This window comes from Globicephala melas, chromosome 3 (assembly GCF_963455315.2).
Source record: "Globicephala melas chromosome 3, mGloMel1.2, whole genome shotgun sequence".
NCBI classification, from domain to species: domain Eukaryota; kingdom Metazoa; phylum Chordata; class Mammalia; order Artiodactyla; family Delphinidae; genus Globicephala; species Globicephala melas.
In genome coordinates, this window is record NC_083316.1 from 168223370 (window position 1) to 168250913 (window position 27544).

The window sequence follows — 27544 nt, forward strand, 5'->3', positions numbered from 1 at the left end:
GCTGGGCCCCTTGTCAACACCACTCCGGGCCCCCCTACTTGGGTTCCAGGGAGAGGACTTCAAACTCAGTCTGACCCTTCCTACCAGGCCTGGGAGGCAGGGGCGTGGATGCAGTGACCCTGCCTCTGGGCTTCCAGGGTGGTGTGGGTGTCGCCAGTAGTACCAGGCCTGGGGCCCCTACAGAGGAGGTGACCCACACCCCGGGGCATGGGCGGGTGGCACCAGGAAGGGGCCTGAGGGCCGGTGAGGGCGAGGATGGGGGTGGGCAGGGAGAGCCGGCTGGGCAGCCTCCTCGGTCACCTCCGACTGCAGGGTTTCTGGAGGCCCTGGGTTGGGGTGGCCTCAGCCTGGGAACATCAAGTCTGCCAGAGGGCCCCAAGGTGCCAGCCCACGCTGGGCCCCACTGACATGACCCAGGATCCAAGCTGGCTGCTTCCACCCACGCTTCCCGGGGGAAGTCAGGCCGGGGTCCCCTCACTGGGGACAGGGGTCTTAGGCTGCAGCCCCTCCTCTGGTTTGGGGTCATCATACACAGCCACTTTCAGGGCCCTGGAAGAGCCCTCCTCCCGTCTGTCTCCGTCAGACTGGGGCCAGCGGGTTGGGGTGGGGGTGGGGTGATGGAGGGGCCCCGAGGGGACACAATGGCCATGCCGCGGCCTGGGAGAGGAGGGCCAGCCAGCCTTTGCCAGGAGCTTGGGGAGGATGCAGAGTGGCGGCTCCGGGGGTCCTCCATCAGCAGCAAGGTCACTTGCCTGTCTGTGCTTACATGGACCCAGGTCTCCAACTCGGGCCAGGGTGGGTAGGGGACCAGGGCTTCCACAGACAGACCCCGAGGGGACCTGAGCCAGCCAAGAGGGAGACTGGAGGCCTCGGATGATGGTGAAGGATGGTTCTGCAGCCACTCGGCCCAGGAGGGCATCTTCGGTTAGGCTCCCATGCCTCCCCCGCTAAGAGAATTCTTGCATATTCGGAGAACTGTGCAACCATCACCTCCATCTAGTTCTAGAACACCCTCATCACCCCACAAAGAAACCCCTTCCCCACTAGCAGTCACTCCATATCCCCCTCTCCCAGCCCCTGGTGACCTCTAACCCGTCTCTGTGGATTGGCCTGTTCCGGACATGTCATATAAACGGAATCACATACTATGTGGTCTTCTGTCTGGTTTCTCTCACTGACCATCATGTCCTCGAGGTTCATCCACACTGTAGCGAGCGTCAGTGCTCCGCTCCTTTTTAAGGCTGAATCGTATTCCACTGGGTGGATGGAACACGTGGTGTGTCCATTCACCTGTCAGTGGACATCTGGATTTTTCCCAGATGAAAGGGTTATTGTTTCACAACAACCCTTTCGCTGTTGTGAATCATGCTGCTGTGAACAGGTGTGTACGAGTGTTTACGTGAGCCTGTTTTCGTTGACCTTGGGGTAGACACCTAAGAGCGGAGTTGCTGGGTCAGATGACAACTCCAGCCCAGGACTCTCCCACCACAGCTGCCCCATCTTACATTCCCGCCGGCGAGCTCGAGGTCCTCACTTAATCCCCGTCCTCGCCATCTAGCCGTCCTAGTGGGGGTGAGGGGTGAGGTGGCAGTTGTGACGTGCCTTTCCCTGTTGACTGATGATGTCGAGCATCTTTCTAAGGAGCTTATTGGCCATTTGTGTATCTTCTTGGCCACCCAGGGGGGCAGGGGCCATCCTGGGATTCAGTGGCTCAGTCTGAATTCCTTGCCCGGTCCAGGAGACACACACTGGACCTCGCAGTTCAAGGTGGAATCTTTCTCATTTGACCAAATGCTGTGACTTCTGAATCCGGAAGGCCATGCAGCACAAGGCCAGGAGAAGCGTGGATAGGGCACAGGTTTTGTCCTTTGCTCCCAGCCATGGCCCCGACGCACAGAGAAGTGGACGCTGCGGTAGCTTCACCTTGACTTTTTTATTTGCGTTTTTAAAAAACAATTAAATTAGAATACAAATATTAGAAAACAGCGGCCCTCGGCTGCCAGTGCAGACGGAGGGAGGGCTGAACTGCACAACCGAGTTTATACAGTAAAACTGAATTTGCCCTCGACCAGATTCATGTCCCTTTCTTCTTTAGACCTGAAATGATATTGCTTCCTGACTAGGAGAGTTCTGTTTATACAAAGAAAAAATATTCCGGGTCTTGGGGGTGAGGGGTGCGGCGGGGAAGAAAAGAAAAAGCAGAAAGAATGGCGGGCACAGGAGATCTGGAGAACCAGGTGTGGCCTCCGGGGGACAAGGGTGCTGGGCGGGGGGCCGGGCACCCAGCTGCGGGTCCCTGGAGGCGTCTGGGGCCACTCTGGGCCCCCGTGGTCGCTGGATTGCCCCCCCCCCCCACCGGCCAGGAGCCAGCTGGGTCTGGGCAGGGAGCTGAGGCCCAGTCCTGTTGGAAGACAAGAGTGAGGCTCCCGGGGGAGCGGGTGCCGGGCAGGCCTCGTACCCGTCGGAAAACCCAAGAGCAAGGAGAGGGGGAAGGTACCGCCCAGAATGGAGAGGCCAGGGCAGGTCCTTGCCGACCCCTCGGAAGTGGCCACGCCCCCCTGCCCCGCTGAGGAGGGGGCTGGCGGCGTCGGCGTCCGTGGACACCTGCGCTGTTCCGTAGGGAAGTTAACCTGAATTGGAGTTACCGAGGTAGCTGGCTAGAAAACAGACCCCCCCCACGCCACACGGTGCCGCGCTCTGGGGCCCCCGCCTTCCGCCGGGGGTCCTGGCCACACGCCGGGTCTTCAAAATACCAAGTTATTGCACTTTCAAAAAATACAACACATCTGTGGCTAAACCCTCCCTGGCCCCCCCGCCCCGCCCCCCACTGCCCGGCCCCGCCCCCCGCCCCCCCCCCACTCCATGGCTTCTTGGCTAAAAAAAAAAAAAAACGCTCCCTGCTCCCGGCTCTCAGGAGAGGACACGCTTGCAGAGAGAGAGAAAGCAAAGGAACAGACGAACGTCAGAGTCGGGGTCTGCTGCCGGGGAAGAGGCTGTCCTCCCCGCATCCCCACCGCCCGGTCCCTCGCACCAGCTGGAATGGTCGTCCGGGGGGCGCGGCGACCTGGGCCCACCCGCCCTTCCCAGGGTTGGCTCTGACTTCGGGCTCCAACTCCGGCCAGGGAAGTGGCTGTGTGGGTGGCTTGTCTTGTTTTTAAGTTTGATTTTTGTTTTTCTTTTTTTTTTTGACTTTTTTTTTTTTGTCGTTTTACTTTTTTTTTTTTTTTAATCCTCCGATAGGAGAGTCCAGAGGTACAGGTGCCAGGAGCCAGGGAAAGGGGTGGAAAAACAAAATGAACAACAATAAAAAGAAAAAAAAAAACAAAAATCACTCCTCCCGCTGTGCCCGAGGCCCGCCTGCGCCCCTCTGCGTGGTGAGCACCAGGAAAGTCGAGTGTCCGGCTGGTCGCGGCGGTGGCCAGCGGTCAGCAGGCCGACACCAGGCCCTTCTGGAAGGGGCAGCGACGCTTGGGCCGGGGGCCATCCTCGTCCTCGTCCTCGTCCTCCTCGTCCTCGTCCTCGTCCTCCTCCGAGGACGACGAGCTGTCCAGCGTGAGGTCCACCACATCAGCTCCTGGCTTCCCGTTCTCCACACCTCCCGCCGCGCCGCCCCCGCCGCCCGCGCCCCCGAGCGCGCTGCCACCCCCGCCGTTGACGTTGGGGGTGGTTGGGAGCCCATTAGCATCCGAGGTGCCTGCGGAAGAGAGACAGGGACAGATGCTCAGGATGGTAGGTGACCCGCAGAGAAAGGAAATCAAGGCCGGCGAGGGGCGGGGACAGCCTTGTGCAGCAGCACACCTCGGAGGACAGAGCGAGGTGGCCTCAGGCCACCGGCTCCCCCGTGCTCTGGATGAGGCCCGGCACACAGCAGGTGCTCACTAACCACCTCAGACGCCCCGCTCCAGGGGGATCAACTCCACCGGGACGGTCGCGTTTCAGATAAAAAGGCCACGCGGTGGGATAGAGTCAAACTCAGCAATCGGCAAACTCTGGGAACAGAAACTCGGGCAAAGCCCGGCTGAGGCCTCACCAAGCACAAGGATGGGGCACTGGGGGCTGCAGCTGCGCTCCTTCTCGGCACGGATTGGGCACCACGAGCCGTCCACCAGGTACTCGATCTCGTCGGCATCCTCGCACTCGCTCAGGATCTTGGAGAGGAGCCTGGGGGCAGGAGGAGGGCCTGCTGACTCCTGGGCCCCACCCTGCTCCCCTGGCTGGGGGTGGGATGCTCACTGAGCCACTTCCTGCTCTCCAAAAGTGGCTTCAGGACAGCACTGGCCGCACCTGCTGACCTGAGGTTCGGGGCGGGGGCCCATGCCAGACCGGGAGCAGGGACACACCAGAGCCCCCAGCGTTCGTTCAGCATCAACACTGCACCTGCCTCCAGGTGACTCTGACCACCTCAGTCATGATCACACAGGAGGGAGGCCTTCTCCAGGACACCCTCTGTGGCAGACGGGGCCCCTCCCAGCCCCATCACCATAGTATGAATACAGCTCTGCCATAGTACGGCAGAGGGTCACCACAGTATGACTACAGCTCTGCCTGAAACGTACTTTGCACCTGGAAAACTCCTACTCACCCTCCAAAGCCCTACTCTACTGCTCCTCTTCTCCAAACAGAGCACAAGCAACAGGAGTGTCTGTCTCTGGCTCGGTCCTCCCATCCCACACGTCCAGCTGGGAGTTCCCTGAAGGCAGGGTCTGGGATGGAGTCCTTTTGACCCCGAAGCCACCCAGCTAAGGGCCAGAAACCAAGTGGCAGGGCCTTGTGGAATAAATGCACGACCCAAGGACCCTTCCCCCAGGAAGCCTCCCTGGCTATACCCAGGCCGCATGGGCTGATGGAATGGCAGTCCGTGTGGGGCACAGTCACACTACCCAGCCCCAGCCCCATCTGTCCCTAGAGCTGTCAGTTACCACCACCCGGGCCTGAGTGACCTGCTCTAAGCCTGTGGCGGGGAAGGCGGGCCCTGGGCTGCACAGCTGCCAGGCTGGGAACAGAGCTGCCATTCAGGCCCAGCCCTTGTGCCCGGCCCCAGGGGCCTCCTCACTCCACCCCAAGGCTGGACAGCGTTGGGGTGGCTGCTCGGCTCCTCCAGGGAGGGGACCCAGGCTCAGAGCTGGTCAGGCTGGGTTTGAAGTCCTTGCCTGGCTACCTGTGAGCTGGGGGCCTGGGCTGGTGGCCACCCCTTCTGAATCTGTCTCCTCATCTGTAAGGAGAGGATGATCAAGGTCCACCTCCCTGGACGGCTGGGAGGGAGGGTTTCTGAGACCTCGAGGGCAGTGACCAGAGGGAGACGAGTGCCCGATCGTGGGGACAGTTCACACGCGGCCACTGCAGGTCAGGGCTACCCCCTTCCCCGTGGCACACACCCCAGCCGCGCCTCAGCCATTGTGTGCGGGCGGGGGCCATGCAGCCAGCGGTCTAGGGCTGCCCCATGGTCCGCTCCTGCCTGGGCCACCAGGTTCCCTACCCCAGCCCCGGCTCTGGGGACAGAAGTGGGTGTGGCTGGCGCCTGGCAGGAGCCAGTCAGTCAGGTGCTGGGCTCAGTTTCTGGAAACTTAAGACCAGAGCAAAGTTTCCCTTTTAGGGAGAATGGCCTTTTTCCCCTTGTCCCCCCTGCGGCATGGGGAGGGCCTGCTGCTTAGGCTCAGGGGACAGCCTGGCTGCACGCTGGTGTCACCTAGGAAAGGGCCCAACAGAAGGTGGTCAGAGTTTTGGGAAGACGTGCGTCCCCTTCACCTTCCTATGTGGAGGATGTGATCAAGCCTTTGCTGAACGCCATTTGAGAAGCAGCTCCCCGAATTGTGCAATAGGGTGGAAGCTAGGGGTTCTCGGGTCCCTGTTTTACATGGGGGAGGAACAGACTCACAAAACGCAAGGTGACGTGGGGAGCAACAGTGGACCTCGTGGATCTGGAGCCCCACTTCTGAAGTCTAAGCTATGCCATTGCCACCCAAACAGCAAAGGCCCTGACAAGTCCCACAGGGCTGACACCCACCTCTCTCTGTAGCCCAGGGCTTGCAGAGCTGCCACAGGGTGCTGCTGGGTAGCCCGGATGCCCCAGGAAGCCTCAGAAGCTGCATGGCCCCTCTCCTCCTTCCAGAGGCCCAGACAGGCAAGGGGCCAAGCCCAGCACAGCCTGGCAGGCGGTGGGGCCCCCGTGCGCCCCAGCTACTCACCCATCGATGATGAGCTGGTCGTAGGGGGCTGGCTTGTCACACACCGGGCACATCCAGGTGGGCTTCTTCTCGTTCATCTGGAGGTAGAAGACGGCGTCGAAGCACTGCAGGTGTGCGCAGGTCTCCGCGCGGCAGGGCACCGACAGCCGCATCTTCACCAGCTGTGGGGGTGGGAGGTGATGGGTGTGAGCAGCTGCGCAGCAAGCACTGTCCACCCAGCCGCACCCACAAACCCGCGCCCCCCGACTCACCGGGCAGATGAGGGAGACCCGCACGCCAGTGGTGGCAATCTCACTGTCGGGGTCCAGGCGCAGCTTCTCTTTGACTGTGGGGAAGGGGCGGCTGGTGTCAGCGGGGCCTAGGGGCAGGTTTTCCCAGCAGCCAGAGATGCTCGGGAGGGCAGCAGTGAACACCCTCAGCACCCCTTGCCTCAGCTAGACACGGTGAGCACCCCATATTCACCTCCCAGGACCATGAGGCACATGCTTTAGCTCCAGGGCCCAGGACTACGAGGAGAATCTATGTTAAAAAAAAGCCCTGGGCAGGGACTTCCCCTGGTGGCGCACTGGTTAAGAATCCGCCTGCCAGTGCAGGGGACACGGGTTCGAGCCCTGGTCCGGGAAGATCCCACGTACCACGGAGCAATTAAGCCCACGCGCCACAACTACTGAGCCTGCGCTCTAGAGCCCGCGAGCCATAACTACTGAGCCGTGTGCCACAACTACTGAAGCCCGTGTGCCTAGAGTCCATGCTCTGCAACAAGAGAAGCCACCGCAATGAGAAGCCCGTGCACCGCAACGAAGAGTAGCCCCCGCTCGCCGCAACTAGAGAAAGCCTGCGCGCAGCAACGAAGACCCAATGCAGACAAAAAAAGAAAAAAAGCCCTCGGCAGCAGACATTTATTTTTGACAATAATCTGGGTGCACAACGAGGGGGGCCAGCCCCCCAACAAGACTGCCCTTTTCTGGAAAGATCCAGGCAACAAAGAGCTGCCGTCGGCCACCTGCTGTGACTGTTCGCTCTGATGAAAACCGCCAGGACCTCCCGCACCACTCCAAGGGCTGGGACGCCCCAAGGCCAGGAGAGCCCCACCAGAGACCCTCAGAGGGCGGGTGAGCCCACGAGCACAGCTCCCTTGCACTGTCCGAGTCTGCTTCTCTAACAGATCAGAAGACAGCGGGCACCCACCATAAAGCCACGGCACGCTGAGCCCACGAGGTGGAGGAAAAAAGCCTGGAAGGAAACTGGCCCACTGCAGCCCTGGGGATGGGCCTGCAGGGGGCGCAGGGAGGCTGGCCAACCAACCTGAGAGGGGCAGCGGTTCAGCTCCATCCCCAGATGGCTCGGGACTATGCCCGGGCCCTGCAGAGTGGAGGGCACTCGTCTTGGACGATGGGACTGCCCTTCCCTCCTTGATACAACGCCTGTGTCCCCTCCTCCAGAGAGCCTTCCTCCGCCTCCCACACGGGGTCGAGGGTGACCTGCCAGCTTGTCCTCCCACCCCCTCAATGCCCCTACTGTCCTCAGTCACCCTGTGGCTCCCATCTCTGGCTAACAGGTGCAGATAAATGGTAGACCCAGAGACCCTGGCCCCTCAAAAAGACCCTGGGCAGCTGAGGACGGGTGCAGTGCATATCATGCTTCAAAGCAGGGCCTCAGTCCTCCTCTACCTAATAGAGGGAGGGCACGTGCAGCAGGAAGGGTTCAAGTGAGACAGAGAACAGGACTTCCCAGCTGCCAGCAGACAGCAACCCAGCAGGCACGATGCCCAGCCTGAGCTGGCTGTGGGAAGGAAGCTGGGGGCTTGCTTCAGAGGGGAGGCCCTGCCCACCCCAGCAGGGGCCTGGGCTTCCCATGAGCTGCGACATATGCTGCCGCGGCCCCTGCACTGCCCCAGGCCTTGGCTCCAGGCCGGTCACGGAGGAGTTAAGCCAGGCCTCCCCATGCCCGTCCCCACCCTGGGGCCCACGGGTGCCTGGATGAGCCCTGCCCAGTCCTGCGCCAATGCCTGAACCTGCCAAGTGGGCAGGTGGGGGGGGGGGGATCGAAGAAAGGGCCATTTGAGGAAACAGGCAGGCTGCAGGGCAGGGTGCCTAGGCTGAGGTCCTGGGGTCACAGAGCCCTAACTCTGCCACACTGGCCTCAGTGTCCCCACTGGTCAGACTGGGACGTGGCCAGGCCCCACTGCTTGGATCCATCCGCAGTGAGGATGGAGTCAGAAGGCACCCCGCAAGGGCCTCCAGGCGACCAGAGAGGGAACTCCTGAGCCCCCGCTGTGTGGTAGGCAGCCCCCGGGGCAGGACACAGGAAGGTTCTATCTGCCCGTCTGAGTGGCTCTTCTGGGGTTTTTTAATGCTCTGCGTATCCCCACCCCCTTTTTTCTGGTTCTTAAAAGTACAAAAAAGAAAAAAAACCAATGATCTCAGCATTCCGGTGCAGACCCTCATCATCACGTGTGCCTCCACTGGGAATCCATCCTCCGCTCCCGCTGAGAGCTGGCCCCCGCCCCCTCTCGGTCCCGCACAGCCGCCAGAAGCACCCGCCTGGAAAGCTGATCACCTGGCGTCTTCTCCCCCCGCCCCCGCAAGCCCTCCAAGCCTCCTCGCCCACCAACCCCGGCTCTCCTCGCCCCATTCACGGAGCTCACTGGGGGGCTTTCGGCACACCCAGCCCATCCCTGCCTCAGGGCCTTTGCACTGATGGTTCGCTGCCTGGCTCCCCCTCCTCCTTCTGTATCCTCCAGAGACCTCCCAGAGCTCCCCAACCGCCAGGGTGATGGCCAGACCCGGGGAGGTCCAGGTCCCCCACAGGCAACAAGCTCCTGAGGACCAGGCCTGTGCCTTGTGCCCAGCAAATTGGGTCAGCAGTGAGGGAGCCATGGCCACCCCCAGGGACCGTGGGGAGCCCCACCCAGCAGTGCAGAAAGCCCCGGGGCTCACCCAGTGCCTTGCACAGCTCCGGGTGCTTGACCCCGATGGTCTTCAACCTCTGCAGCAGCTCCGAGGAGGTCAGTTGCCGCACCAAGTACAAGGCCACGGAGTAACTCTGGCGGTGGGGGAGGGGAGCGGAGTCAGGGCTGCGCCAATGGAGGTGGGGTGGGCAGGGGAGGGAGGGCACAGGGAGGGAGTTCCAGGGCCTGCTCACCTTGCCGTAGTTCCCCCAGGTGACGGTGATGCGGTTGGTGGCCGAGGACAGGTACATGAGGTGGGTGAGGTTAATGGGGCGGCACGGCCTCTTGGGCTCCACTCCTGGCTTGTTCGAGGGGTAGTAGCCCTGGAAGCAGACACCATGGCTGCGCCCATCACAAGGTGTTCCATGTGTCCCACCCGCCCCACTCTGCACTCTCTGCCTCGCCCCCACAGCAGATCTGGGGGGCCCACTCACCGGGACCGAGCAGTAGCTGTGGTTGACCTTCACGGCGATGTTGGGTGGGTACTGGTCTTCCTGAGGGCTGCTGGTGTCTGAGTAGCAGATTCTGCAAGGACACCGGGGACCATAGGGCCACGGGCACCTCGGGCAGGGGAGGGCACGCTGGGAGGGGCGGGGAGGACAGATGGGGGGCGAGGGTGGACCCGTATCTAGAGTGGGGCTGCGTGCTGTGCGTGCTGGTGTACCCACGGACAAGGCCAGATAGCGGGGGGGGGGGTGTGTGTGTGTGTGGGGTGTGTGTGTGTGTGTGTGTGTGTGTGTGTGTGTGTGTGTGTGTGTGTGTGTGTGTGTGTGTGTGTGTGTGTGTGTGTGTGTGTGTCTCTCTCTCTCTCTCTCTCTCTCTCTCTCTCTCTCTCTCTCTCCCTCCCTCTCTCTCTCTCTCTCTCTCTCTCTCTCACAGGAAGGGAAGGTGGGCAAGGGTCGTGTCCCCACCCACCCCCGGGCCTGGGCCACACCTGGGCTTACCTTAGGACGACCTGCACGGCCTTGACCCCAGGCTGCAGTTCTCTGTGCCGGGGGGAGGAGGGGAGGGTCAATAGCAGGACAGCGCCCAGCAGCCACCTCTGACCCTTCACTGGGGGGACCAGCCAGACGGACTAACCCACTACTTCCTTCCCATGGCGACCGAAGGCCAAGGGTACTGCCTAGAGCGTTCTCTCCTGACATTTACTCACGGGTGATTTGGGCAAATGACCGCCTCTATCTGGAAAATGGGGGGCTGGTACAGATAGTAAGAGGGTTGGTGGGTGTGGGCCTTGTGCCCGAGGAATGGCAACCCTAATGGTGACTTCTATCTCAGCTGGAGATTGAAGGCCTCAGAGAGCAGAGTCAGAGCCCTGGAACCAGCCTGCATCCCTCATCTGCTCACCGGGGGCAGCTCTGCCCCCAGGGGACACTGGGGATGTCTGGGGACATCTGTGGTGGCCACGACTGGGGTGCTCCTGGCGTCAAGGGGGTGCGGGCAGGGATGCTGCTCCACACCCCACAGAGAACGTGCCCTGACCCTGATGTCCGGAGCAGTGAGGAGGGGACCCTGTTAAAGGGGGACGATTGGCCCACCTTGGGGCTGTGGGTCAAAGGTGGTGAGAATGCGCGGGCCATGAGCACGGGGTGGGGGCCACCCTTCCCCGCCACGCTGAGCCCAGGGTCTGCTGCGGGCCTGGCGAAGGCTGCCCTGGGCTGCCACAGAGGCGGGCAGGGGGTGGGCACAGCGCACCTGGAGTTCCGGATCAGCTCCACCTGTCTGGGCGTCAAGGCAAAGATGCACGGGCTCTCCTGAAGCTTCTCGTTATTCTGTGGAACTGGAGACAAATTTGGGGTCAGGGTCACGTCTGTTCCCTGGCGAGGGCGCCGACCACAGTCATTCCTACAGGCCTGGCCCTCTTCAGACTGGGAAGTAGGAAATGGGAAGCTGAGCCCCACCCAGGTGGGATGTATTTGGGGGATCCTGCCCCTTCCTGGGTAAGGAGAACCAAAGCCCATGGTTCAGGGAGTAGTCATGCCCCCCCATGTCCCCCACTGAGGGCCACTCGGGGAGCAGCAGCCTCTTCAGCCCTCTGGGGCTCAGGCATCTACTCAAGAGGACCGAGAACTGCTCGGCGGGGGCAGAAGAGCTTTGCTGGGCCAGCAGGATGCAGCACACCAGGCCGCGTGCCCTCGGGCCAGCCACTTTCTCCAGGTCTGTGAGACGCCAGTAACAACTCTGTCCCCAACTCCCAGGGCTGTTCCAGGCATCTGGTGAGCCATGTACCCAACCATGCAGCACTCGGCCCAGGCCCCGCACGTAATGAGTTCTCAGCACGGCACTGCCAGAGGGAATGGGGACAAGTTGAACAAGGTCCTGCCTCTGGCACTCACGGGTTGTCCAAGGAGATATGGAAGTGAACTGGCAGTGAACCTCCAAGTGCACAAAATAAGAGTCACAGAGCAGCCTGGCCTGGCTCACAGCGGGAGGTGTGAGGAGGGCAGCAGGGACAGCACACACAGAGCCCTGCTTGCCATCATGGAGCACTGGGTGAGAGTCTGCCGGGAGAGAGTCTGCCGGGGATGGAGACCTTGGCAGTGAAGGGGATGGAGTCTGCTGGGGATGGAGACCTTGGCTCTTCACTCTCAGTCATAACTGTACTGAGAAGCCCAGGCGAGATCAGAAAGCACTCTGAACTGAACGAGAAAATACAATACTCCAAAACTTGTGAGAGGCAGCTAAAGCAGTTGTGAGAGGGAAAGCTATAGCTTTAAATGCTTCTATTAAAAAAGAATGAAAAGTGTTTGAAATGAATGATGTATGCTTCCTCCACAAGAAGCTAGAAAAAGAAGCCCAAACTAAAAGCCAAAGCCATTAGAAGGGAGAAAATTAAAGATAAAGATGGAAGTCAATGAACCAAAAAGCCAACAACAGAGAAAACCAACAAAGCCAAAGTTCTTTGATACATACCTAGCTAGACTGAATGATAAGATCGTGAGAACACAAACTATCATGAATGAAAGGTGGACATCAGTACAGATTCTATAGCCTTCAATAGGGGGCTGTAACTTCATGCCAATGAATTTGACAATTTAGATGAAATGAACAAACTCTTCCAAAGATGCCAACTATGAAAACTGGCACCAAAACATATAGAAAGTTTGAAAAGCTTTTTATCGGTTAAAAAAACTGAACTCATAATTAAAAACCTTTCCACAAAGGAAACTGCAGGTCCAGCTTGGTGGATTCAATCAGATGTTTAAGGAAGAAACCATATAAACTTTATATAAACTCTTCCAGGGAGTCCCCTGGTGGCCTAGTGGTTAGGATTCTGGGCTTTCACTGCCGGGGCACAGGTTCAATCCCCGGTCAGGGAACTGAGATCTTGCAAGATGTGCGGCATGGCCAAAAACAAATAAATAAATAAACTCTTCCAGAAACTAGAGGAGGAAGGACACGTCTCAACTCATTTCCCCCCCTCCCCCGGTACGCGGGCCTCTCACTGTTGTGGCCTCTCCCGTTGCGGAGCACAGGCTCCGGACGCGCAGGCTCAGCGGCCATGGCTCACGGGCCAGCCGCTCCACGGCATGTGGGATCTTCCCGGACTGGGGCACGAACCCGTGTCCCCTGCATTGGCAGGCGGACTCTCAACCGCTGCGACACCAGGGAAGCCCCTCAACTCATTTTAATGAGGCCAGCATAACCCTGGTTCCAAAACCTGACAAAAATGCATCAAGAAAGGAAAAACACAGCTGAATATCCCTCATGAACGTGGATGTAAAAAATCCTTAACAAAATTTTAGCAAACAGCCAGGGCCCCTGGGATCTGGCCCTGGAGTGCAAGATTGGTTGAAAACCTCCACACGTCCACTTAAAGTGGCTAAAATGACAAGACCAACAATTCCAAGTGTTGACAAGGACCTGGAGCAACCAGGACTCTCTGCTGGGGGTAGGGGTGGTTGTAACATGGTACAGACACTTTGGAAAACTGTTGGGCAATGACTAGTAAAGTTAAACATACACTTACCCTGTAACCAGCAATCTGCTGTTAGCTATTTCCCAATTAAATGGGAGTATGTCTACAAAAAGACCTGTGCAAGAACGCCTGGCTAATTTATTCCTGGCAGCTCAAACTGGAAACAACCCAAGTGCCCCACAACGGAAGAACAAATGGACAAGCTGTGGTACATTCATACAGTAAAGCTTGTAGTCCATGCATCGACACGGACGAATCTGAAGCCCCAAAGCTGAGCCAAAGAAGGCAGACACAGAGAAGTACATGCTGCGTGTGCATTATACCACCTTCCTGAACAGGCAAAACTAATCTATGGTGATAGAACTCAGAAGAGAGGCGGCCTCTGGGGGTTGGGGGAAGGCAAGGACTGCCTGGGAGGGGGGCCCCTCGGGAACTTAACGGTGATGGAAATGTTCTGTATTTGGTGGCATTGGGGTTACTCGGTCACATGCATTCTCTAAAACTCAAGTTACGCACTAAATATCTGTGGATTTCGTTGTATGTAAACTATACCTCAATGTTTAAAATTTTAAAACTACACTGAGAAGTGATGATCATTCTGTAACGAATAAAAATATCAAGTCACTGTGTTGTACCCGGAATTAATATTGGATTGTAAGCAATCATACTTCAATTTAAAAATAAATTTGATGAAGCCAAAAAAAAAACCAAAACCAAAAAAAAAACCCCACCAAAACTAAACAAGGGACTTCCCTGGCAGTCCACTGGTTAAGCCTCCGTGCTCCCAATGCAGGGGGTCCGGGTTCGATCCCTGGTCAGGGAACTAGACCCCGGATGCCGCAACTAAGAGTCCACATGACGCAACAAAGATCCTGTGTGCTGCAACTAAGACCCGGCGCAGCCAAAAAAGGAAGATCGGCTCCAGGCCCTATGTGGAGGAATACTATGCTCCCGCGAACACAGGGAGTCACGAATTAAGCAGCTCTTTGTGCTCCGACAGAGACTAATCCCCAAGATGGTTTTAAGTGGAAAGAGCAGGTGCAGAGCAGTGTGTACCTCAGGCTGCTATTTGTGTAACCAAAACCAAGGAGGGGGTCTGTGCAAGAGCCGCCTCTGGGGAAGGTGGGTGCCAGAAGTGGCCACTACCGCAGCCCTGGAGCCGGGGGAGGTAAGGCGTCTGCTCTTTTTATACTGCAAACCCTTTAGGACAGTGGTGGGCAAACTGTCCCTACAAAGGGCTGGAGTGTAAATATTTTCAGCTCGGCAAGCCACACTGTTTCTGCCTCTATGTCCCCACTCTGCCTTGTACCATGAAAGCTGCCGGTGAGGGCGAGCCCGCACCCGCCTGGCGCGGCCTGGGTGGGGGGCGGACAATAGGGAGCCCTGGGGCTGGGCCCAGGCCTGGTCGGCCCACCCCTGCTTCAGAACCTTCTGAATTCCAAAGCGCAGCCTCGGGTAGGCTACTTAAAAAGGAAACACAATTTGAATTTAAAAGCAGCTCGGGCTCAGAAGCCAGAGCTCCCGGGCCGGGGTTCGTACCCCAGCTCTGCTCAGCCACGCTCCCATCCCCACCCAAGCCTGTGCGCCCTCCACGCAAGGGACCAGTTTCTCGGGGTTCACAGTGCTGGGGCCGGAGCTGGCGCTCAGGAAGAGGTGGCTGCTGAAACCGCCACACTGCTGCCGCCAGTTCCTGCTCGTTGTGGAGGGAGGGCTGGTCCCTCCGGAGACCCGGTTGGGGCCCCTGAGAAGGGCTGGCTAACTGGAGGGCTGGGGTGAACGTAGGCTACCTGCAGATGCGCCCAGACCCGCCCGAAGAGCCCCGGGCAATTATTTATGGGGGGAGGGGGTCTCACAACATCTGAGCTGGGCCGCCAAGCCTGGGGGGGCGTGTCAAAAATACTCCCCCCGCCAAAAAAAATACTCCCCCACACCACAGAGTCCCCTGGGAGGCAGGGGAGGGGACGGTGCACCGGCCAGCCAAGGAGCTCTTCCTGCAGAAACCGCGAGAGGGGTTGCCGAAGAACTGGCTGCGCAGTCCCTTTCCCGGAAGGACTCCTATTTCTAGGTGAGCCTGCTGCAGAGGCAGGGGATGCATTCCGAATCCCGATTTTCTGCTGTGCCATCAGCCTGGGGTGGCCGACTGTTCCCCCAGGAAGCCAAGTGGCCAGTGGGAGGCCAGCTGCCAGCTCAGCTGGGACACAGCGGGCAGGGGTCCCCCAAACCCGGACCTGGGCCATCCACCACCAGTGGCAGCCCCACCCTTCCAGCTTTCAGGGCTGAGATTCAGGCGGAGTCCGTGACCCTCACCCTCACCCCCACTATCAGCTCCCTTGGCCAATCCCGTTGTTGAGGATTTCCGAACGCGCCCAGGGAGGTCCCTTCCCCCGCAGTGCTCATCTGATCAGTATGAAGACCCCTTGCCGGTCTCCTGGCTCCCCCCAGCTCTGGGCTTCGGGGGAAGCTCTGTCCCCAGCCCTGGTAGCCTTGATTCCACCGCAGCCACCCTGGGCGCCTCCTTGTGCTCCCCACCTGCCAAGAACATACCTCGGGGCCTTTGCACTCGCCATCCCCTCTTCCAGAACATTCCTCCCCCAACCATCTACACAGCCCTGGTGTGTTTTAAGCCTGTGCAAATGCCACTGGAATGAAGCCTTCCCCGAGTGCTTGTATCTAAAAACTGCACCCTCCACCCCAACCCATCAGCGACACTGGCACTCCCAACCTCCTTCCAGGCTCCATTTTTCTCCCAAACCCTCACCTCCTAAGAATTAACACAATTTTCCCGTGTCTTTGGTTCGTCGTGGACACAGAACCAAAACTACCTCTCCTGTCACCCATGCTGCACAGCAGGGTGGCCATGGGGGTCCCCTGCCAGGCGGCTTGGGGGCTGGGATGAGGTACATGCCCTCCCAGCCCCAAGCACACCCAAAGGCCTCAGCCTCAATGCCTCTCCGGAACTAAAGGGAGAACCCCTGCCCCAAGGTCCTCAGGGAGCTGGAATCCCAGGAGGAGCCAGTGGACCAGGGACTCAGCCCCCAGGCTCAATCAGAGACCCCGAAAGAGGGCCTGGCACACGCAGGCGGCTGCCAGGCAGCCTTGCAAACTGTCACCAGGGACGAGTATTTAATGACCTCAGCAGGTGCTCACCACATACTGGGGTGGGGGGGCGGGGTGTTCTGACAAACCAGCAGTCAGGACACACCACACATCCCAGGTTGCACACGCAGACAGAAGGCAGCAGCGACAAGAACAAGCGCGTGACTTCATCGCTGTTAACCAGTGTGTTCTATGATGAACACATATTTTTACAAAAGTTTAAATAGAAAGAAAAGAACATTTTAAGAATTCGATCGGGGGACTTCTGGTGGCGCGGTAGTTAAGATTCTGTGTTCCCAATGCAGGGGGCCTGGGTTCGATCCCTGGTCAGGGAACTATATCCCACATACACGCTGCAACTAAGAGTATGCATGCCGCAACTCAGGAGCCCCTGCCTGCCGCAACTGAGACCCGGCGCAACCAAATCAATAAATAAATAATAATTTTTTTTTTTAATTTAAAAAAATAAGAGAATTTGATCAGCAGGGACTTCCTCTCATTGGCCTGAAGCCCTTCGGCAGGCAGCCCCTGCCCCTGGGCCCCCGAGGCCCCCTCCTCCAGGCTGAGGCCTGGCCCCAGTGGTGATGGCGGGGGGCGTCCTGGAGGAGGCAGGAAAACAGGTGCCCCAGGCTGGGCGCAGGGGCCTCACAACAGGAGGGGGCGGACAGGTACAAGCCCCAACTAAGGGCTCTGGGTTCGAATCCCAGCTCCTCCACTCACGAGGCGAGGAACCCAGACTTCCTGCTCTTGGGGTTACGGGAGGAACAAGCACTGAAGGAATGACTCAATGTCTTTCTCACTGCAGCCTTCAGGCTGCTCCTCATCTCCAAGCCTTTGCTCACCTACCTCCACCTCACTCTGTCCTCTGGATGCAGTGGGGAACAAGCCAGTCCCAGGCGATCAACAATGCCAGGGTTGGGAGCAAGGCCCCAGAGGAGGAGAGAGTGGTAAGGAGGTGAAGGAGATGAGCTGTAGATCAGGCGATGATGGGGCAGGGAGGGCCATGTGGGTGTCCTGGGAAGAGTGTGACAGACAGAAGGAACAGCACATGCAAAGGCCCTGGGGCAGGACCAAGCCCGGAGTGCTGGAGAAGGCTGGAGCAGAGTAAGCGAGGGTTAGGGTTAGGGTTAGGCCAGGCGAGAGAGAGGAGGTGAGGGGAGGGAGGAGGAACGTGACCAGCTGCTATTCTAAAAGCTTCCTCTGGGGACTTCCCTGGTGGTCCAGTGGCTAAGACTCCACGCTTGCAATGCAGGGGGCCCGAGTTTGATCCCTGTTCAGGGAACTAGATCCCACATGCCACAACTAAGAGCCCGCGTGCCGTAACTAAGACCCAGCGCAGCCAAATAAAAAATTAAATACTGAAAAAAAAAGTAATCATCTTAAAAAAATAATAAAAAATTTAAAAATTAAGAAAAATAAAAGCTTCCTCTGGCTGCTGGGGGTAAAGTGTGTGGGGAAGACACCAGGAAGGAGGTTGGGCAGATTAAAGCCAGGGGCGGGCACAAAGTCGGGGGATCACAGCAGGCGGAGGTGAGCCACCTCTGGCAGGACTTGGGGTGGGCTGGAGGCCTCGCCTGGGACAACCTACACGCCCACCTGAGGGCCCCCTCACAGGTAATGCTGGGTGCTCCCCAAGGCACCCACCTGCTGCAGAGCTGATGGAGCCCCTCCCACCACCATGGGCAGGGGAGGCCCAGCCAGCCCAGTGGGTCAGGCCACCTGCCCCTGGATGCCACAGACAGCCCATGGGCCTGGTGGGTACCACGCTGGGCTGTGGGGCGGCAGGCAGGCCTGCCGCAGGGGTATTATCCACCTCAGAAAGGACGCGAAAGAACAAGACCTGGGAAGCCCTCAGGACAGCCCAGTCGGCCACCACCGTTCCCCGTGCCCCACCGATCTTGGTTTTTCTGGCCTCTGCCACCCACGTCCAGGCTACTCTCCCTTCCCCAGCCTGCGGCACACCACACTCTGGTCACAATGGCCTCCATTCATGAGCTCTCTCACCACCGGGCCTCTGCCTGGAACACACTCACCCACCCACCCCCTTTGTCCGGCTTGATTGCTACTTATCCCTTGGGTCTCAATAGGATTGTGACCTCCTCCAGGAAGGTTTCCTGACTGCCACCTCCCCACAAATGCACAATAAGGGGGCTCCTGGTACTGACAGCGCCCTGCCCCCCCCCGCCCCCGGGGAACCCTGCACTCCCTGACCGGAGCATTCCTCGCCCGTCACCGTTTAATCACCTCTAGGGCACCTTCCTGGCAAAACTCGCCAGGTCAGGGACCCCACTACCTTGCTTGGGCAATACCAGCCAAAGGGCTCGGAGCCTGAATGAGGGACGTATTGATACACTGGCCCTGCCCAGTGGGGACAGGGCTAGACCAGTGGCTCTCCACCAGAGTCAGCGCCGACCACGTCCTGGAGCATAAGGAGAACTGGGGGGCAGCTTGCTCACCCTGCTGGGCCACGGGAGTGGTCCCAGCCCACAAGGCGCTGGCCACAGGACACCGGGAGCCTCAGGGAGCAGCGGTGGGACAGGTCGCGTTTCCTTCCTTCTGCCCGTGGTGAGTCTCATGATGGTACCTCGTCTCCCCCACGCTCCCTGGCCCTGAGGTCTGGGCCTCCCAGAGCGGACACTCAGCCTCTGCCTGCTGACACCCCAAGTGGCCAGGCTTAGGGGACCCTCCGGCCATAAGAGGGTTGAGCCCCAAGCAGCAGTGTTGGACCCGAGACTGCATCCCCGGTCCCTCTGAGTTCTGCTGTGGGTGAGCAGCAAGCGCCTCTGCCCCCGGGGGTGCCTGGCCCAGATGGCTGGGCTCCCTGTTCTGAGAAGAGGCCTGAGGTCCAGAACCTTCGTGTGGTTCAGTACCAGGGCTTCCCCACAGGGAAGCAAGGTGCCAATGGCGCAGAGAGGGGGTCAGAGGAGGGAAGATGGCTGAGCACGCGGCCCCGGAGTCCCTTCCCTCAGGATGCCGTGTGACCTTGGGCTAGTCTCCTGACCTTTCTGGGTGCCAACCCCCAGCCCCCGCTGGAGTGGATCATCTTTCTCCTAAGGTCCTTCCAGCTCCCTGTCTGTGGCTCTATTATTCCCCTCCCCTCCCCCAACCAGAACATTCCCCTCCACGTGATTTATGTCTCCTGTCTGCCTGGCGCGGTCTCCATCCCGGAGCCTGCCTGTGGCTCTTCCGGGGAAATAGGACCAGACTGTTTGGGCCTCGTTTTGGTCGGCAGGGCATGACCAGGGGTGAGGGGGAGGGGAAGCTGGCTAGAGCCTCCTGAGGTGGCTCCTGGCAATGCCAGTGCTGCAGAACTCCCTGTGGGGAGGCGCCCAGGGTGAGGGGTGGGCGGACAGAACTGCCGGTGCTGGAACAGCAGGGACCAGATGGCTTCAGGGCCACCGTCAGCGCTTGATGAGGCCTCCCCCAGGAACCTGGGCAGCCCCCAGGGAGTCCCTGAGGAGATGGGAGTCTCGGGAAAAGGGTACATCCTGGGAGAGGGGCAGGGGAGTGGGTGGGAGCAAAGGCAGGGTGGGGTTGGCCTCTTTGTTCTGAGCCAAGAGCAGAGTGATTCCTGGTGTAGACAGGGGAGCAGACTCTCCCGGAGATCAGGTGACTGGGGTCCCTGGGGGCTCAGGGCAAAGTGATGCATTGTGGGGCGGGAATGGTTGCATGTTTGCGGGCAGGAAGGAAGCCCATGGTCCGGGCAGGGGAGGGAGGCTGCCGGCCCTGAGTTCAAAGTCACCTCCAGTCCCAGGCCCCCGCCCAGCGCCAAGCCCGCCTTGCAGTCTCCCAAGCCCACCTTGCAGCCTCCCTGTAAAAACACAGCCTCCCTGATATAAAGATCGTGCTTGAGTCCTTAGGAAGGAGTCTGAATCTTCAGCTTGACCTCCAGAACCAGCCAGCCAGCCAGGCCTGAGACTCCAAAGCCTGCAGGGGGGGTGGGAGGTCTGGGGAGGTTGGGAGGGGGCAGGGGGATGGGTCCTGGCATCTAGAGAGAGGTTGCGGGAGCAGAGACAGGGAAGGTCATCCTGGAGAAACTCGGGAAGGGGCCCTGGGTCCCCAGTGCTGCCACGTCACCCCCACGATAGGTGCTGGTGAGCCAACCTGCCCCCCACCTGGGGGCTGGCGAGAAACCCCTCCTGGTGTCAGAGAGAAGGCGGGGGAGGGCGGAGCCCCCGGGCCAGAGTGTGGGGCCTCAGACCCCAGGGCCAGGAGCACCTGAAGCACTTTCCTCCACCTCTTACAGCCTCACCTGGAGCCACAGGCCCTCGGAGAGAGCCGTCATCCCTCCCCCACCCCCCACCCAGGGCAGGACGGAGGGGGCCGGTAGGCGCACCCGGGGCTGGAGCTAAAGCCTGTGTGCAGACAAGGGCCCCCTGGACGATCAAGGCAGGCTGCTGGGTCAGCACGGTTGGGAGGGACTGAGCCGCGGGGCCAAGGGCACGGCGGGTGGGGGCATGGAGGGACCGTGACCTCGGCCACAGCACACAGGGACCGACTCACGACCAGGGCCTACTGTGACGGGCAGCAGGACCCACAGCGTGGGTAGGCTAGGGGCACCCCGAGGCTCTGAACAAGGGGTGCTAGAAGTGAACCTCCACAAGGGTGGGGGGCTCTGTCTGCTCCCTGCTGCACCCCCTGATGGGTGCCCACCCAGCAGGTGCTCAGGTATATGCTGTGTGACTGGGTGGGTGATGAGTCGCAGGAGGGGTCTCCAGGAACATTCAGGCACCTGGTAAAACCTCAGGGGTGACAGGAGCCCCATCGCATTCCACTTGCTCTCTGGAGCCCTGGAGGCCCAGGAAGCTGTGGCTGGTTGGTGTCCTGGCCCCAGACCTCAGGGCAGCATCTGAGGCTGAGTCCAGGCTGACACCCACTCCCAGCCCTGTCATCAGGGTGGGAGGGGGCTGCTACAGGCCTGATACACAGCAGGCCTGTCCCTCAGTCAACGTAAGGGACAGAGAAACGAGGACAAGGTTCCCCGGCATCATCTCCTCTATCCGCACTGCACCCCGCCTCTCAGAGGCACACCTGGCCATGTGCTGACGGGCCGGCCCATGTTGACAGGCCTGAACCCGCTGACCGAGGTCACTCCCGCAGGCTACCTACTAGGAAACAGCCTTCCGCAGGGGGCGGGAGGGAAGGTCGAACCTCCAGCCCCTTCGCCACCAGGAGTAAGACCACAGAAGCCAGCCTTGCAGGTGGCCCCCAGTGCCCCCGCCTCCTGGTGGTCCAGCATGGTGGAGCCCTCGCCCACGTTGCACCAGAGTTGGTTCCTCTGACCAGTGGAATGTGGCAGAAGCGAAGATATGCCACTTCCAAGCTGAGGCTGCGAGAGAGCCCTCAGCTTCCAGTGGGGTCATGCACTCACACAGGTGCACATGCTTTCTCTCTCCCTCTTTCCACTGCAGCCCCCCTGCCCCGATCATGGTTCCGAGGGAAGCAAGCCACCACATCATGCTGGGAGGACACTCAGTCAGCCCCCAGAGGCCCAGGCGGCAAGAACTGGGGTTTCCAGCCAGCAGCTGGCAACCACGTGAGTAAGCGCCCCACCCCCAGCCCCAGTCAAGCCTACTGATTAGGCAGCCCCCCAGCCGACAGGTGGACTGTGACCCCCCTGAGCGACCCCAAGCCAGAACCACCCAGCCAGGCCGCTCCCGAGTTCTGACCTTCAGAAACTGAGGTGTCGCCTGTTTCGAGCCACTGGGATTTGGGGTAACTTGTTACATGGCAACAGGTTACTAATTCAAGGACCCCAAGGTGGCCCCTGTGCTTCCTGGGAGGGACAAGCCCCCCTCAGCCCCTCAGCCCTTGCTGCTCCCCAGAAAATGCTCTGGGTTGGCTGCTTGGCTGGCCTTGGGCGCTGGGAGAACTCAGAAGGTGGGGCCGCCCACAGGGGCGGCGGGGACTCACCCAGCTCGGTGGGCTTCAGCAATTCATCCAACATGTTAAAGAAGGGCAACTTCACCAGGCGCACTTCTGGCTTGAGGGTCTTGGCAGGCAACCGTCCGAGTCCGTTTAAGTACTTCCCGTAGAGCACGGGGTAGTCAATGTTGGGGCCCGTGAGGGGAGTCCTGGGCACCGAGCTGGCCCGGTCGTAGGTGGAGTGCATGGTCAGGGGGTCCAAGGGCCGGTGGGGCTGCGGCACGGGCTCCGAGCTCTTCTTGGCGTAGCGTGTCTCGTAGAGTTCCTTGATCTTCTTGAACAGCTCAGGACTACAGTCAAACTGGACCAGCTGGAGAGCCCGGGTGACAAGTTCGTGTTTAAGTCCGCTCTTACTCCGGCCGACAAAACCCAGGAGCATCTGAAGATCAGAGACTCGGAAACTCATCACCATGTTCTGGGGAAGAGCAACCACAAACACACAGGTTCAGAGGGATACGCTGCCAGGGTGAGGGACTGCCTGGGCCAGCTGGGGGGACAGTGAAGTGAGATCCTGCTAGCAGCTGGCCGGCCTGGGGCCCCCAGGAGGAGGAGGCGGCAGCTTCTGCCCCAGTCCCACCGGCAGGCTTGGTCCCACCTCCATGCCTGTGCTCAGGCTGCCGCCTTGCCCTCCCCTGAGGGGCCCCCTCCCCGCTCAGCCCTGCTCCCGTCCTCCCCCTCCAACCTTCCTCAGCATCACCAACGCAGCAAAAGCTCGTCTGACTGACCCCCCCCACCCCCAGCTGCTTCTATTTTAGGTCCTCTTTTCCCATCTTCAAGCCTGAAAGCATCCCCAGGGCAGGAACTGGGAATCTTGCTTCTCCATAAACAGCCTCAGTCGCGCTCCAGCTGAGAACACTGATGGCCTCTCTGACCTAGGCCTCTTCGTCAGGGAGGATGGCGGGTCCACCTCATCGGGATGTGGGAAGGACCAGATGAAGCGATGCACGTAAAGCAGAGTGAGCGCTCGACCAAGGTCGGCCACAAACACATTTTCCCTTTGGTCTGGAGCATGGTAGCCACCGCTTGCTTAGTACTGACTCACCTGCCGGGGACTGAGCTGGGCGTGTGATTATGCACTTAATTCTGATCCTTCAAACACCCCTACCAGGTTGGGGTGAGCTCCAGTTACAGACAAGATCCAAACCATACTCTGAAGCCGGGGTGGCTCCTCTCTACCAGGCTGCCCCAGCACCGACTGATTTCAGCTGAGCGCTGCCGAGGCCGTCAAAGCGTCTGCTGGTCCCCCCCACAGGCGTCCTCCCCTTGGTGCTGTGGACACTGGGGCCATCCCGGGCATGGTGGGGTGTGGAGCAGCATCCCTAGCCCCGCGCACTCGATGCCAGAGCTCCCCCAAACCCCAGTCGTGACGACCACAAACGTCCCACAGACATCACCAAATGTCCCCTGGGGGGCAGGATCAGCCCCAACAGAGGAGCGCGGGGATCCAGCAGCCACAGAGGCTATGAACTGACCCGTGGCAAAGTGATGACTGGCCACTATTACCTGGCAGGGCCCCTCCAACGAAATCAGACCAAATACAAGAGAGCAGTGGAGCCCAGTGTTTTCTGTGGGACTGGCCGGCAGTGGCCTGCCCTCCGTGACCCTCTGGGCTCCCCGATAAGCTACATAAGCAAAGTATCCCGGAGGGATGGGCCAGCGGGGTATGGGGGCCACCCGTGCCAAACCCTGAAGCTGACCTGTGATGAGTGAAATGTGGTGGGAAAAAGACACTTCCGGGGTGGGGGATGGAGAAAGAGAAAGTACAAGCGATGACAGTGGACATGGAAAGCTGGCGAGCCTGGGGCAGGACAGCACCCAAGGAAACCAATAAATCACTTAAACTCAACTAGAAAAAGTCTGATGGTCAGAGGTGGGCGGGACCCCCTGCCAGGCTGGTTACGTGCCACAAGGCGCTGCTGTTTCCGGGCTGTCAAAGAGTGAGCTGTGGAATCTGATCGTGGCTCCAGGAGTCAGGAGCCCTAGGTTCAAGCCCAGACCCTGCCCTAGGTTCCCAGATGACCCTGGGTCTGCTGTCAGGCTTCTCCGCACTTTGGACAAGATGGGAACTCTAACGTTCTTTCCAGCTGTACGGCGCCAGGCTCCTGCTGATGGCAGAGGGGTCTGACGGGCCCAACATGACACAGACAAAGGTGCGGGGAGGCCCCATCCTGCCTGCAAAGCTTAGAGGGGGAGGCTTTTCCTGCTGCAGGGTCTTTCTCCTACTCCTGCACTGCAGACGGAGAGCGCCCACCAATGCCAAGCACAAGGGCCTTCATGGTCACTAATCTCACAAGGACTGGTGCCCATTACACAGGTGAGAAAACTGAGGCTCTGAGAGGTAAGCAGCTGGCCCAAGGCCTCCCCGTGCATCCGCAGCAGGGCTAGCAGTATTTGGACTCGGGGCCATCGGGCTCCTGAGGCTGCTTACTTCCACTCACACCCAGCTGCCTGGGAGCCCCTCACTCCCCAGTACACCCGCTGCTTGGGGGCCTAGCAGTCTGCTGGCCCTCCAAGAGTCTGAACACTTTTGAAAACAAAGAGGCTTCGCCTCCCTCGGCCTGACTTCCTACCTTGAACAGAGAAGAAAGGCTTGCAGACAAGATGTTTCTTCTGGAAGAGCCCCAAGGCGCTCCAGGGGAGAGGCAATGTCATATGGAAGCTGACCGCCCACCATGGAGCCAAAGGCAGGTGGGCCTGGCCTTTCAGAGTCTGACCACAGCACATCTTCCTGCCCCTGGGAGCCCCTGCCCCTACCTACCCCTTCCACCAGGTTGGGGCCATCCGGAGCCGCCTCATGCACGCGCATCCCGGGGCACACCCCTCGAGCTGCCATATGTTCATGACTCGGATTTCTCAGCAGCTGCCACCACCGAGGAGCCTGCCCTTGACACTGGAAGGGAGGGGGGGCCGCGCAAGCAGGGTGCAAACGTTCAGGAAGAAGCCCCAAGTGCTGCGCAGACCACTTCCTGCCGCGGCTTCATCCTGACCTGCCTGCCCCTCAGATCTGTGTTTATAAACAGCGCCAGGCCCCAACGGCTTCCAGAGCCTCAACTCTGGGCTCCTTCGGAGCCGTGTGGAGAAACAGCAGCTGCGCTGAACTTAACAGGGGCGCCTCTCCAGGAACTAAGAGCTCCGTGCAGAATGCTACACACCCTCTCAGGGAGTTCCCAGACCACTCCCCACCCCCACCCCCAAGCCCCTCCCAGGGGCCTCAGGTTGAGTGTCTCAGATTTCTAAGCTTATCAACAAGCCCCTTGCTCTCCCCTCGGATCAGCCCATTCTGGACCCCAAAAGACAAAGTCTCCGGCTCTCGCTACAAAAGGCTGGGAAAGCACCTAAAAGAGGGGGACATTTCAATGACAGGTAGGCACTCCACAGTGACAGCAACGGACTGAAGGAGAAAGAAGGCTCCCTAGGATGGGAGCAGGCTGGGCTCACGAGGCTCGTGTTTTAGAGCACTTGAAAAAGGGTCAACTTGATCTAATTGGGGAGGGGGGCCCCAGCCACTGGAAGGTGAAGTAGAGTTCATCAGATCATATTTCAAGGCCCTGGATGATATAAGAGTTCAGATCCTACTCTCTGGCTGGAGTGGGGGTGGGCGCCCAGAGCCACAGCCCCACAGCGGCCTGAGGAGGTTAAATTTCAGGGCTCCAGGGGACTTCAGGCCGCAGGTTGTTGCCTTGGGCTGGCAGAGTTCAGACCTCTGCATCTCTAGGGCAAGTCTCAATTTCTCAAAACTCCGGAGAGGGGCAGCCATGTGTGTGATGCAGGTATATGGAGAGGGCACTCAGGGGTGAATGGGGCTAATACCCTATAATCACAGAACCCTGAGGGCCGCATTTCAGATCCCAGTGGGAAGGGAAGGGAGATGTAAGGAGAGGGAGGAGCAACAGAAAGAAAACATTTACAGGTCAGGACCCTGGGGAGGGGAGAACAGCAGGGGGAGGGGGCGGTGTCTTGGTCCTGCAAGGTCCGGTCCCCCACCTCCCTGGGATCAACGGCCTTGAGTAAACTTCTCCGGGAAGAACCCTAGCCTAGTCAGGGGCAAGGGTTCTGGAGCCTCACCTCGGGGAGGCATCTGGGAGAAGATACAACCCCGGGAGAGGGATGCTCCCAGCTTAGTCCCAAGAGGATTAAAAGGGGCCCCAAGCTTGAAGAGGTGGCATCTATGGGATGTGGAATGTGGACCCCAAACAGGAATACGGGGGAGAAAGACTAGAAACTAACCACCAGCGTCCCCCAGCGCCGGGAGCCCCCAGCTGTCCCGTCACGTGATCGCCCTCCTAAATACCCTACCCTGCAACCAGCCAGGGACTCTCCAAGGACCGACGTAAGAGACCGGCAAAAAGAGAAGGGTGCCTCAGATGCCAGAGCTGGGGTGCATAAACAGATCTAAAGCAGGGGTTCTGGGGGCTGTGTGGGAAGGGAGTGTGATCTGAGCAGTAGACTCACGATGGGGTAGAGTATAAGGGAAGCAGACAAGGTTTGGAAATGGGAGTCTGATCCTGCGAGTGTGGGGTCCAGAGACCCCAGGAACAGTCCAAAGCAGCACAGATGCTGTCCTGAGGATAGAGGGAGGAGGAAGGCAGAGCCCAAGACCCAAGGCTGAGAGGAGAGTTATTAGGAAGGCGCCGACACAGGGGCCAGGGCTCAGTCCCATCGGGGAGGGCAAGCTGTTATCGCCGCGCGCACTCCGGGGTGAAGAGGGTGTCGGGAGGGGGGCGGGGCTCTGGGACCAGAGCGGGAGCTGAATATTGGCTCCAAACCCTAGCCTGGGGTAGAGACCCCAAGAGACACACTGTGTTTGGGGGCAGTTCAGGACCCCAGCTCATCACCCCGGATGGTGGAAACGGTGGCAGAAAAGTCAGGGGACCTTTCTGGGCAGGAGTCGCCAACCCCAGCCTGGTCAGCTAGGCGAGGAGGCTGAGACCCAGATGTACCAGCCCACTGTACCATGGGGGGCTGGGAGGCGCAGACACTCCCCCAGGCCAAAGAGCGCCGAACTCGAGGAGTGGACGAGCAGTCCAGTCAGTCATGCTGTCCAGGGGGACTGTACCTCAAGCTGGGAGGCGCGGCCCTGTGCCCGTTCTTAGGAAGGTCCAGACCCCAACCGCTTGAGCTGGAGGTAGGAGAACCCAACCTCCTACCTGGGGGCTGAACCCCTGGCGCGAAAACTGGGGTGAGGTTTGGGGGGCCCCGCCCCCGGCCTCCCCGCGCCCCGCCCGCAACCGGAGCCCCGGGGCCAGGGGCTGGCGAGGGAGCCGGACGCCGAGCCGCGGGCGGGCCGCACTATGGGGCCCCGAGCGGAAGGCGCAGGCCTCGGCCGGCCGCCCGGCCCCCGCCCCCCCGCCCGCCCTGGCCGGCGCTGCCGCCGCTCACTCACTTTGGCCTCCACCAGCTCCGCCGCCATCTTGGCCACCAGCGTCCCCCGCGCCGGGAGCCCCCAGCCGTCTCGTCACGTGATCACCC

General features: G+C 59.9%; 1 protein-coding gene across 1 annotated transcript; it reads right to left on the bottom strand.

The window, feature by feature from the left end:
• Window positions 1-3206: 3206 nt before the first annotated feature.
• On the bottom strand, window positions 3207-27544 carry PIAS4 (protein inhibitor of activated STAT 4). The gene is made up of 11 exons (XM_030879283.3): window positions 27459-27544; window positions 22064-22490; window positions 10831-10915; window positions 10080-10121; window positions 9570-9660; window positions 9330-9458; window positions 9125-9230; window positions 6437-6510; window positions 6186-6346; window positions 4031-4161; window positions 3207-3694 (listed from the first exon to the last, which is right to left on the bottom strand). The coding sequence occupies exons 1-11, from the start codon at window positions 27483-27485 to the stop codon at window positions 3426-3428; spliced, it is 1542 nt and encodes a 513-aa protein (XP_030735143.1). The 5' UTR covers window positions 27486-27544; the 3' UTR covers window positions 3207-3425.